General features: G+C 36.2%; 1 protein-coding gene across 1 annotated transcript in view; it reads left to right on the forward strand.

Annotated features, from left to right (window-relative positions):
* The window catches only part of iffo2a (intermediate filament family orphan 2a), a 36,217-nt gene extending 23,852 nt beyond the window's left edge, over nt 1-12,365 (forward strand). The window contains exons 4-9 of the mRNA XM_007246329.4: nt 2,115-2,291; nt 4,124-4,269; nt 5,343-5,529; nt 6,645-6,734; nt 6,823-6,959; nt 8,209-12,365. Of these exons, the coding sequence (XP_007246391.3) occupies nt 2,115-2,291; nt 4,124-4,269; nt 5,343-5,529; nt 6,645-6,734; nt 6,823-6,959; nt 8,209-8,530 (1,059 nt within the window). The 3' untranslated portion in view covers nt 8,531-12,365. The remainder of the gene's footprint in view (nt 1-2,114; nt 2,292-4,123; nt 4,270-5,342; nt 5,530-6,644; nt 6,735-6,822; nt 6,960-8,208) is intronic.
* Nucleotides 12,366-13,217: the final 852 nt, after the last annotated feature.

The raw sequence follows: 13,217 nt of genomic DNA on the forward strand, positions 1-13,217 counted from the left end.
GGTTTGATGGCTTGTGATCATCCATCTTTCTCTTGATAATATTCCAGATGTTTTCAAGTTGGTAAAATCAAAGAATCTCATCATTTTTAAGTGGTCTCATTTTTTTTTTCTAGAGCTACTCATTTATCGTATTAATATTGCTTTTTTTAAGTTGCTTGTTTCATATTATAAAGAGCTGTCGCATCAATCATAAGACAAATTGCTTATTTTTTTAGCATTTTTATCACTGTTGCATACTTGCATTCTTATAACACTCCTTACAAAGATTGCTCAATTGATTGCATCCAGCTGCTGCCTTTCTTACAGCAATACAGACTGAATTGCTGCACTTGAACACAGAACAAAATCCTGCTTACTAAATAAAATACAAATGGCATGCATATTAAAATACAGATACAAATACATATTCTTCTGAATATCCAACACATACTGTATTTGTAACATATATTAAAATACATTTATACAAGATCTTTTGAATAGAAAAGGTATATCATATATTATATATTCAATATTGTCAAAATGTCAAATGTAATGGAGTTAAGTTAGCTCTCTTAAAAAGATTTTAAAAGTATTTTTTTATATATATTTCTATTGGTCCAGTCAAGGTTTAGTTGTGACACAATGTAGAGAACAACTGCCACAAGTCTGACAACTGAAAAATGTAAATAACAGAGAGGTACAGACAATTGCTGCTATGTGTCATACATATTTTTGTTTGTGTTTCAATCAAAATTAAAAAATAAAAAGCATTGTCTGTATATTTGCATGTGTCTAATATGTGATTCTTGTGTGTTCTCAGTAGAGTTGTATGTTTTTCTTCAGAACTCAAATATAGCCTGAGAACTTTTTGTCCCAGGTCAACCTGACAGAACCAAACCTGATCCAAACTGAACTGAACTGAGTGTGAAACAGGATCTAGATTCTGAAAAAAATCGAATGAATCCCAAAGCAAGGAGAAATGCAAGTCAAATGCAGTATAAAATAGAAGTTAAAGGCTGTGAGAACATATATGTGAAATCTGAACCTGACTCAAGCCTGACGCATATTTGGGAAGTGATGTCTGAACCTGACTGAGGAAATATTCTAATCTGTAGGGCTGGCTGACTCCTACTCTATCCTCAGTGAAGCTGTGGAGGGACAGTAAATCACACACTGTTGACTGGCAGTGAGGTGTAAAGTATCTCTGTGTTCTTGGCCTCGGAACTAAGTGTAGCTCTGCCTACGTCCAGAAAAAGAATCTTCATTCTCCTCAGTTTTAATAGTGTTAGTCTCTTTCTGCTCCTAGACAGAGGAAAATATCTGGACTATATATTTTCCTTTCAATGTAGAATTAAAAGCTTTAAAAGCTGTGTAGTCCAGGAATATGTTTAATCCCTGTCTGGAAAACTGCCCCTGTGGGTAATTTTGAATGGAGAACTTTTTTTTAATAATAAGAAAATATATTTGAAGTCTTATGTTTAATCCCTGTCTGGGAAACTGACCTCGTATTTCCCAAAAAGTTCTCTGACGTTCTCATACAGCTCTGGAAAAAAATTAAGAGACCACTTCAGTTTCTGAATCAGTTTCTCTGATTTTTCTATTTATATGCATATATTTGAGTGAAATAAACATTGTTGTTTTATTCTATAAACTACTGACAACATGTTTCCCAAATTCCAAATAAAAATATTGTTATTTAGAGCATTTATTTGCAGAAAATGGCTGAAATAACAAAAAGATGTAGAGCTTTCAGAACTCAAATAATGCAAAGAAAACAAGTTCATATTCATAGCTCAAGTTTTAAGAGTTCAGAAATCAATATTTCAATAAATCAATTTCAATGTTCTCCTCCACCAGTCTTACACAGTGCTTTTGGATAACTTTGTCACTCCTGGAGCAAAAATTCAAGCAGTTCAGTTTGGTTTGATGGCTTGTGATCATCTATCTTCCTCTTGATTATATTCCAGAGGTTTTCAATTTGGTAAAATCAAAGAAACTCATCATTTTTAAGTGATCTCTTAATTTTTTAGAGCTGTATATCACTTTTTAAACTTTGTTCATCTTTCTCTACACTGGATATTGAATAACCTCTGCATCAGGTTGACAAAGTTGTTTTTTCTTTTTTCACCAAACAGCAAATGTCAGAACTGGACTCCAAAATCCAAGAAAAAGCCATGAAGGTGGATATGGACATCTGTAGACGCATCGACATCACAGCCAAGTTGTGTGATGTGGCCCAGCAGAGGAATTCTGAAGACATGAGCAAAATGTTTCACGTCAGTCCCTCCAGAGCACCTCCAGACCAGAAAGCGGTACGACATGCAGACACATGGAATAAAACAGCCAGTGTGATGGTGTCCCTTTAAAGTGGGCTTAGTTCAGGCTTAAATACTGCAAGTAATCTCTGTATAAACTTTAGTGCTTCTGAGAAACAAGATTTTCTTTTTTGTGGCCTAATCAGACTAATCTCACCTCCTCAATCTTATCATTTATCATAAATCTTTCTACTATACTTCAAAAATAGTTCATGCTCATTCTTTTTAAATTTTGTATTTGTGTTTATTTGTGTTCAGAACCCCCCACAGTTAAGCACTGATGTTGCTCTGAGGTTGATCTCCCTTTTTGTCTTACGAGAAAAGATTTCAGAAACAAGTAAAACAATATTGACGTCTGCTTTAATTCTCTTCAGACAAAGAGAATAAAAAAAAATATATATATCCCTTTGGGGAGACTTTTTGTTTAATCAGTAATACCGGTATTATACATTAGAGATGGTATAAAACACAGAATTTAAAATGAAATGCAATATAATACTTTCAATTCAGCAAAACTACATAGACTCTGATTTTAACAATGTGCTTTTATTTTTTTCTGTTATTTTGTGCATTAAAAATGTAGCCATTTTAAAATTGTATTTTTTTAATATTTTTATTTTTTGTAACAATTATAAAAAATGTCAAATGAACAATTATCCGACTAAATTCACAACCTCAAAAATGTGTGGGTGGCTAAATAAATAAATTAGGGCCCTTCGTTGCACAATTTACTCTGATCTTCATATCATTGACGGTGGTTTACATAACTCTATATAGTCATTGTTTTGATGCAGTTGTTTCTTTACTTTTACTGCAAACTGCTTTTCATTATACATTTTAATTATACTGTATACATGAATTATACTATATTCATAATGCATACCTATATATTTGTCACAATATAAGTTGCTTTACTAGACACTTCATCCTGTCTATTGTAGTTGTATTCTACTGCATTTTCTGCACATTATTATTATTATTTTTTTTTTATTATTTATCTTTTACTATATGCTATTTTATAATTTGCTCATTTTGTTGCCTAGTATCTGCCTAGTATGTTCCCATTAGGGGTGGGCGATATGACTCAAAAATAATATCACGATATTTCAGGGTATTTTTGCGATACCGATATACTTGGCAAAAGAGGAAAACAGAAAAATTATTCATTAATTTCAGGAATATAGTATAATAGTATAACAGCATAATCATAATGTGGCAAAATAAATAATACAGCATAAAATAATATAATGCAGCAAAAAATATTGCAGAATATTTAGTGCATGCATATAAACTGCAAACTAAAACAATTATACAATAAATGCACCTAAAGCTTCACAGTAAATAATAGACTACTTTTAAGACAAACCATCCCTATTATCACGATATAGATTTTTAATATCATGATATTTCTGTCACAATATATTGTATACGATATAATATTGCACACCCCTACTTCCCATAACAATATGGCATTGCTATTTCTATCCATTTCCTATATTGCATTACATTGCTAATTTGAGCTTCTACAGTGTGTTTCTGATGCTTATCTTAATTGAATTGACTGTGCACACAGCAGTAATATGGGTGTGTATGCTCTGTGTAATATGCTAGCAGTAGTCTCACAGTATTAAACAGCATTAATGAGAAGAGTAATGCTCAGTGTTTACAGCAGCACGCAGGCTGAGTGAGCGTGTTCAGTGTGATTTGAGGGTGAAGTGACTGAGGATACACACTGTCCCTGGTCTGCTCTTGCTGCTGATATGAAGGGTAATTGAATTGTAGTTTTGTATTTGTGTGTGTGTGTGTGTGTGTGTGTGTGTGTGCTGAAGGTGTCTGCGGCGTGTAAGATGAGGGAGCGTAAGAGTGTGTGTGAGGAGGACGGTGTGCAGGCAGAGGCGGATGGTGGTGATCGTGAGGAGGAGGTGGCGGGATCTCTGAACATCACTGACGAGATGAAGCGCATGCTCAACCAGCTGTAAGTCACAGCCAGCAGCTTACCAACCCCAAGTTACAGACTTCAGTAATAATGTACAATGTAGAATATATCATTTAGAAAATAAGACCACTTAAAAAAGATGAGTTTCTTTGTTTTTATCAAATTGAAAACCTCCGGAATATTATCATAAGAAAAATGGATGATCACAAACCATCAAACCAAACTGAACTGCTTGAATGTTTGCACCAGGAGTGGCATAAAGTTATCCAAAAGCAGTGTGTAAGACTGGTGGAGGAGAACATGCCAAAATGCAGGAAAACTGTGATTAAAAACCAGGGTTATTCCACCAAATATTGATTTCTGAACTTTATAAATATAAACTTGTTTAAGAACTGAAAGATATTTTTGTTATTTCGTCCTTTTCTCATTTTCTGCAAATAAATGCTCTAAATTACTATTTTTATTTAGAATTTGGGAGGAATGTTGTATGTAGTTTATAGAATAAAACAAAAATGTTCATTTTATTCAAACATATACCTATAAATAGCAAAATCAAAGAAACTGATTCAGAAACTAAAGTGGTCTCTTCATTTTTTCCAGAGATGTATATACTTTTGTATTTGTGTTATTTGTATTTAATATAATATTAATGTTTTATTAAGCAAATAAACACTTACAGCTCAAATAAGAATCTGCAAACATACATTATCAAGTCCATGTAATGTCCTTTTTAGCAGGATTAAATACAGAAAGATCTTTGGGTGTTTTGCTGCTTGTTGCTTATGGTATACTGCCGCCTAGTGGTTATACAGTGGAATGACAGTTACAGTGTTCAAAATTTCACGATGCTTTGGATTTTTTTGAAGAGTAAAAAAATTCACCTCTCTTTCAAATTAATTTTGGGTTCTTTTTCCAAGAAAAATAAAAATAAAAAATCCAAATTTGTTTTGTTTTAGAAAATAGATACATTTTCTTACAGTGTTGTGTAGAGGAGGATGCTGTTTTAGCTTCTCCTCTTTCTTCTTTATCTCTTGTTTTCATGTATAAATACATTATATACTCATAAATACATACATAAATACAGTATATACTCAGATAGTGTTTTGTTTCAGGAGAGAGACGTTTGACTTTGACGATGACTGTGACAGTCTGGCCTGGGAGGAGACGGAGGAAACGCTGCTGCTGTGGGAGGATTTTGCTAACAGCCCTGTGATTAATACCAGTGCTGCTGGAGCTTCTGCTGGTGCTGTGTCTAATGCAGCCTGTGCTGCTGACTGCCAGGGAGAGACACAGGAGCAGGTCAGATTAATCAGCCCTCTTCCACCACTCAAGCTTTTACTGCTATTTATTTACTACAGCACTGCCATTAGGTGTTGATAGTGTGTTTGCTGCTTTCACTTTCATTACTTTGAAGAAAACTGATAAACTGTGACTTTAAAGGAGATCTCCGGTGTGAAATTGACTATTGGTGTAGTAAAACATGATGAAGAGTACTTACCTTTGTTTAATAACCCACCTCCATTCTCCTGCAGCTTTCTTCGACCCAGCAGTTTTTTTCATTTGTCCAAACACCCTTTAGACTAGGTGATGCGGAGCATGTTCCTGCCCCTGCAGATAAATAGCTTTTTACACTGTTATCCAGGCTCAAATTAGCCCCACACCTCATTGGTAGAATCTAGAAAGCCCTGACATTTAAAAAACGAGGCATTAAGAACTTTAAAAGTGCACAAGCTCATGTTTTACTACACCCAAAGTTCCCAATTTCACACCAGAGTTTTCCTTTAATGCTATAATATGTATTTTATTGCAATGTTTGTGGCATAAAATGTTCTGAACAAGTTTCTTTATTTATTTGTTTGTAAGAAAGATGTAAGAAAGATGACTATTATTGACTGAGTCATGTTTCACAACTCAAAATCAAATCAAATCTGTACTAACACTGTTAAAAATGATTTTATATTAAGTATTTCATTTAAATTAATGCTAATTTAGGCTCATTTTATTAGTAAAATGTTTCTGTATCAGCCACATTAATATTTTCATTGTTGGCCCCCAATAAATACAAATATTTTTATTTATTTATTTTTTTTTTTTTTACTTTTTTCGCATTAATTGCCTTTGTTTTGAAAGTAGAGAGTGTGGAAAAAGGCATGATTTAATGTAACACAGCTTGAACACTATTAACTTTTCATCCGATTAACATAATTTTAATATAAATAAAAGCTCACAATCCGATCCATGCTCACTCTATGTTTCTTAACCAATTATTTTTTAACACCAGTAATAAATATAAATCTACCATGTTATTATACAGCTTTATATATATATATATATATATATATATATATATATATATATATATATATATATATATATATATATATATAGTAAGTTGTTGTCTATGGTTCTTTCAGGATGGGAGTCTGCGCAGTCTGATAAATGAGACTGAGTCCATCTTTAAAACCAGAGAGCAGGAGTACCAGGCCACTATCGGACAGATCGAGGTGAGGGAGGAGCGGTTGAGTTATATTTGATTGATTTTTCTGTGTTAGTCCTGTTCTGGGTCTGAGGTTGTTGTTCTTGTCTCTGCAGCTGGAGCTGGCCACAGCCAAGAACGACATGACCAGACACCTGCATGAGTACATGGAGATGTGCAGTATGAAGAGAGGACTGGACGTACAGATGGAGACGTGCCGCAGGCTCATCAGGGGCTCCGAGGCCACTGGCAGGTGTGTTTAGAGGCGGAATTTAAAAGCCAAGTCTATGGTATAGCCCATGCAAGTGACCTAAGCTGTTGTGAGCCTTTATAGTTATGCATTTATGTGTCCTTATTTCTCTGAAGTTAAACTGTGAAAGTAGGAAAGTGTTAGCAGGAACAGGCATAAATTGGCATAAATTGTCTTGACATACTCTGTAGCATAAAACTCAAAATTGACAGTGAATCATGATGCACTTTTATTGTGTTTTTTGTGATGATGCAAAGTGAAAAAGAACATTATTAGTCACTACTGATCATTTTAGCTTCTAGTTTCCACAGTGTTGAATGTTCAGGGGAACTGTGGGGGACAAAAGGAAGTTGAAGGAAAATTAAATTGGCAGTCTGTATTATTTTGTTCCTAAACTGAAAGCAGAAGCATTTCTGAGTGGAGAAGGGACAAAATATTGTGTTTTAATATTGGTGCCAGTGTGCTGAAATGACCTTACCTGCTAAGCCTAATATATTTATTCTAAAAACTGGGGTGTCGGGTCGCTTTTCGCAGGAGTTCATTTGAGCATGTCACGCGTCTTTATGAATTTACGTCACAGGTACAGCCTCTGTAAGAGGATCCGGCTCAGTTTTTCTGAACAAGAGCGGCTGGTGGAGCAATGGAGACTTCAGAAGGGGAAACTCAGAGCTTAGTAGCTCATTCACTCATAGTAAAAACAAAGTGTGTTGAAATTTCTGACTAAGCGCGCTATCTCTCTCTCTCTGACTGAACATAACCTGGAATTGGATTCATCCGCTCTGAAAGGAGACCGCATCACACCCGCCCAGTTTAAAATGATTCTTCCGCATGTTCTGTGTAATTACCCATTCTCACCAGAAAGGGCCCTGTATCCAGTTCTGATGAAACAATCATACCATGGTTTAGCCTTTAATTATCTAGACATTTGAATACATTAGAAAACATTCATTCTGATTCATTCTTAAAATCAAAATTCTGAACTTTCATTCTTAGCGATTCAGGCTAGATTACTTTTTAAGCAATGTCGTACCCACTTAAAACTGTCTGTTCAGTAAAGAGATAAAGAGAGATTGATAAGAATAAACAAATGGACTTATAGTAGAATTAATACTTTAAGAATATATTTATTGAGCTTTAAGTATATATGTATTTGGGGAAATGTTTCTAATTGTATTCAACTGAGTGAACTGCTGTATAGCTCTTGTGTTCTGGCTTGGATTAAAGGCTTTGCTCTGATTGTTCTCTTTCACAGACACTCGCCCTCCTTCAGCTCCGTGGCCAGCAGTGACTCAGGAAACACAGACGACATGCAGGACGAACTGGAGAGAGACAGTGAGAGGGATGGAGACAGAGACGGAGAGAGGGATGGAGACAGAGGCGGAAAGAGGGTTGAGGACAAAAACGAAGAGAGGAATGAAGACAGAAACAAAGAGAGAAATGAAGATAGAGATGATGAGGTGGTACAGGAAACGGATGGAGAAAGGGAGGGAGAAAGAGATGGAAAGGAGAGCCCAGAAATGGACGGAGACATAGAAGGAGAAAGTGACAGAGAGAGAGAAGGAGAGGTCAGTTGACGATCAGCCCGGTCACTGTCCTCTTCTTTTAAGTAATGGTGAATCTCTGGCCCTCTCTTCTTCCTCTTCCTTGTTACATTATGACTTGGCATCTCTGAGACTGTCAGACCTGAAACTGTATTGGTGCTGTATTTGCTGTCCCTGCGTCAGGGGGATCAACTCTACCAGCTTAAAGCAGTTATAAGGCCTTACGACACCCACCCAACAAACACCGACAGGCACCAGCCTCCCACACTGGTAGAAGAATTTTGGCACTCAGCTTTACTCTGTTCTACAATACAAATGGCCAAAGCAAATGAAGCAGTTTGAGGGGCGACAGTAGAAGAGTATGGGTGGAGGAGAAACGTCTGGAAGAGTGTCTGTATTTAGCTGGTGTTTGTTGGAGAACTCTGGGTCAGGGTGCTCTGGAACTCTGGCCTATACAGGAAGATTCTACTGAAGCTGCGTCAAAGTCCTCCTCCTCATCAGCACTGCCACAGCATGGCTCCTTCACTGGCTTGCACACAGCTCACTCATTAAACCTACAGTGTACACCACTACAACACACCACATCCTCAGAACTCTCAACACCAACTCGGCTTTATAGTGGGCTACAGTTACAGTTAAGGTGGTCATTTGGAAGGTGCAGTACCTGTCAAAGGTTTGGACACACATTAGGGCTGCATGATATATATTGTTTAAGCATCGCCATTGCGATGGACGTGCGATGTCACTTAAAGCAATTATATCAAACACGTCATGTTGCAATGTTTTGATTCTTGCCACAAGAAGTAGATACACAGCGCTGTCTCTGTGTCTGTGTGAGTGACAGGCTGCTGCTGCCTGAGACGCGTGAAAGGGAGGGGGAGCCTAAGTGATGGGGTGGGGGGCAGGAGTAAACACGAAGTAACCGCATGGCCTTAATCATCCACATGGTTAAGCACATGCTTGTAAACGCATGTGTTGAAAGTTGTGAACCTCAGTCCAGCACAGTTTTGCGAAGATATTTCCAGTTACAGCTGAATTTAGGCTTTTATTCCCAGAAATCCTAGAAAAAACACTCTTATTTATCTTTTAAAAAGCCATCTTAATGCCTGATTAAAGAGCCGATTACTGTTGTTTTGCTGTTTTCCTTCCTAGAGCTTGGCGGTGACTCAGCTCTTAATCAGGTGCGGGTGTGGGCGGGGCTGGTGACGTCATGGGCCCTGCATTGTTTAATATTGCAATAAATATCATGGAAAAAAAAAGAACATTGCATTGTAAAAAAAATGTAAATATCGTGCAGCCCTAACATATGTTGTTTATTATTATTATTTACTGCAATGTAGATTAATATTAAAAACTTAAAATCAAGAGCTTAGCACCTCTAGAAACTCCTTTAAGACGGTTGGACAAATAATGAAGCCGACTTGACTTTTTTTCTTTATTTCATATCATTTTTTTTATATGCATTTTTTTATAGTGTCGATGTCTTCAGTATTAATCTACAATTAATTAAATAATAAAAATAAAGAAAAAAACATTAAGTCAGGAGGGATGTGTCCAAACGTTTGACTGGTGCTGTATTTGATGGTCAGTTAATGACAGTTTTAAAACTTTTGTATTACTAGCTTTATAAAGGATTGATTTTATTGGTCATGTTTTATATCAATAATGGTTTCAGTGGCAGTGGGCCAGATTCATAACACTCAGTACAAATATATAATCTAAATTACAGTTTTTACTAAGGATACAAACATTGTATTAAATGTTACAACAAATGCAGCAATGTAGAACGATGAAGAAAAAAAGGGAGATAAAAGCATTCAGATCCATCCATATAAACGCCATTGTTTCTATATCTGATCTGTGTTTTTATTTGACTGGCTGAGCCATATTGTAAAATATACATGTTACCTTCTGAAATCCGTCTTAAGAAAGTTTAGTTTATTTCAACTGCAGTCGTTGCAGTTTGCCATGATTCCCAATCTTATTACATCAAAAATGTGCCTTTTAAATAATAATAAATGCTATTCAGGCTTATGTGACCAAACATAACTGGAAAAATTACCATAATCATCATGAATTTTTATAGTTATGGACAGTGAGCGTTGATATTCAAACTCAAGAGCAAAACAAACACACCACTTTTTTTCAGTGCTGCTTCAGAAGCGCCGCCCCAAATTCACACAGAAGCACTGCGAGGAAAATAACACTGGGCTTGCAGACCAGAAGACAGCAAAGCATCCAAAACACAACATCCAAATCTCATTTCTGCTGGTTGGTAGCTGGTTGCAGATAGCCTAAGATGGTGTTTGATGGTCAAGGTGATTGAAAACACACTGTACCAGTGAGCTCACTGGTTAACCAGCCTTTTACCAGCGTGGCTGTACTGATCATGCTGTGGTCCTGCTGGTCATGAAGGTTGTTGACCAGCCCTCTCAAGCTTGGTCATATTGATTGTTTAGCTTGGTCGGTTTGATGATGCTTATAGAGCACCTAAACCATCAAACTCAATGCTCAAAACATACTCTATGCTGGTGAACCAGCTTAACCAGCTTGAGCGATTTCATCAATAAGCATTGGAGGAAAACAACATAGTTGTGTTATCATTAATTATTTTCACCCAATGAAATTAAAGACTTAATATATACATTTTGATTTAGTCTTACTGTGTGCCTTCCTGTCTCAGAATCCTGTCTGAATAGGCAGCATTTCTAACATTTCAGACACATCCACTCTATCTACAGAATTCCAGAGAGTAAACTAAAGGTCATTTGTGAGATTTAAAGGCTGGTGAGATTTATGAATCTGGTCCAATGCCCTGTATTGTTGCAATGTTTTTCAACAACAATGACAATATATTTTTTGTCTCTTAGTCAATCGGTCAGCAGTAGTATTGCATTGATTATGTCAGTATCTGTTATCCGGTGAAGAGTAACAGGAACAGGAAAAGATAGAAATCTAAAATATCTTCAGGAAATGATCACTGATACAACAACAGATCAGCCATGCAGTGTGCTTCCCAAAAATATCTGCACTCAGGAATTGGGTGACTGCACAACAAAACCAGTGGTGAAACTGTGCATTGAGTACTATGCAATAAGCTGTCTTGGACTAACTTTAAATGTGGTCATACCTTCTTTTTCTAGCCTTTTTTTCCTCTAAATACTGAATATAAGGTTCAGTATGTGTGTACTGACGTCCCTGATTAAAACCTTGTTGTTTTATTTGGCCTGTAATTCACTGAGCGTTCTGATCTTCCAGTGTCCAGAGAGGTGATGTCAAATCAGTAGTAAACCCAAACCCCATGTGCCTACAACTCTTCTTTATACAGTGTCTCTGTTGCCTTATAAGATCTGTTCCTTTATACATGCTTTTTAAAATAAAACATAATTAGAGACCTTAGACTGTAATTATTAATGTTCGAATCTGATCCTAGTTTAAGTCAAATTGTGAAATGTACATATTTGTAATATGTGCTGTAATTTAGTAAAATTGAGAGTCCTTTTTAATTAAAAAGCCATACTTGGTCCTCAGGTTTTTGTTAGTTTGTTTGTCAATTTGCTATTTGGAAAAATGCTTGTCAATTCCTTTTAAAACCTTCATCCTGCTCTTTATTTTGACATTAAATATCTGATCCAAGAACCTAAAGATATGAATACAAATTTGTGTTATTATTTTGATTGATTTCTTCTTGTTTGTATTATTTTACATGTTAAAAAGGGCTTGTTTTAGTGTGTGCTATTACGACTGTATTCTGAGTAATATGGAGATTTTAATCATTGTTGTCTTTTTTTAATTTATGGAAATTAATCATTCCATATTTTCTATCTTCTGTTTAATGGTCACTGAATAAATCAACATTGATATTGTATGTTTTCGGCTTTTTTTGTAGTTATTAACCTACAGTAGCTATATAGCAACCTAATTCAAATCTACTAACACTCTACTAACCCATCTATTTTCTTTCCTACTATATTAGTTACTTGATACGGTTTATTTATTTATTTAATTTAAATTCTATTTTTCTTTTTTTTTCCATTTTCTCCCCAATTTACACTGCCGATTACCCAACATTAGGATTCCCCTATCACTAGTGATGCCCCACCACCAGGAGGGTGAAGACTAGCACATGCCTCCTTCAATACATGTGAAGTCAGCCACCGCCTCTTTTCGAACTGCTGCTGAGTAGCATCACAGCGCACTCGGAGGAAAAAGGGTAGCTGCTCGGTTCTGATACATCAGCTCACAGGCGCCTTGTGCTGATTGCCATCACCCTTTGGAGTGATGTGGGGAGAGAGCGCCATCTACCCTCCCAGAGAGAGCAAGGCCAATTGTGCTCTCTCAGGGCTCCGGCAGCTGATGACAAGCTACAAGAACAGGATTCGGACCTGCGATCTCTTGATCATAGTGGCAGCGCTTAGCCTGTTGGAACACTTGGAGCCCCTATACGGGTTATTTTTACTATTATTTCACAGATTTGGTCCCTACTCTTCATTAAGACCGTTTAAGACCATGTATAAGGCTGATTAGTGTAGGTGTAGCTAATGTAACACTGTAAAAATATATAGTTCATCAGTTCAGTCTAAAAAGTGGGCCTGGTCAGTAGGTTACACTTGGGTTATTTTTATTTCTTATTATATAAACCCTATTTATTAATGTTTAATGTCTGTATCCCTCCCTCTAATCCACTGTTTTACATTAATTTGCCTCCTTCACATATAGG

This window comes from Astyanax mexicanus, chromosome 13 (genome assembly GCF_023375975.1).
Source record: "Astyanax mexicanus isolate ESR-SI-001 chromosome 13, AstMex3_surface, whole genome shotgun sequence".
NCBI lineage: Eukaryota > Metazoa > Chordata > Actinopteri > Characiformes > Acestrorhamphidae > Astyanax > Astyanax mexicanus.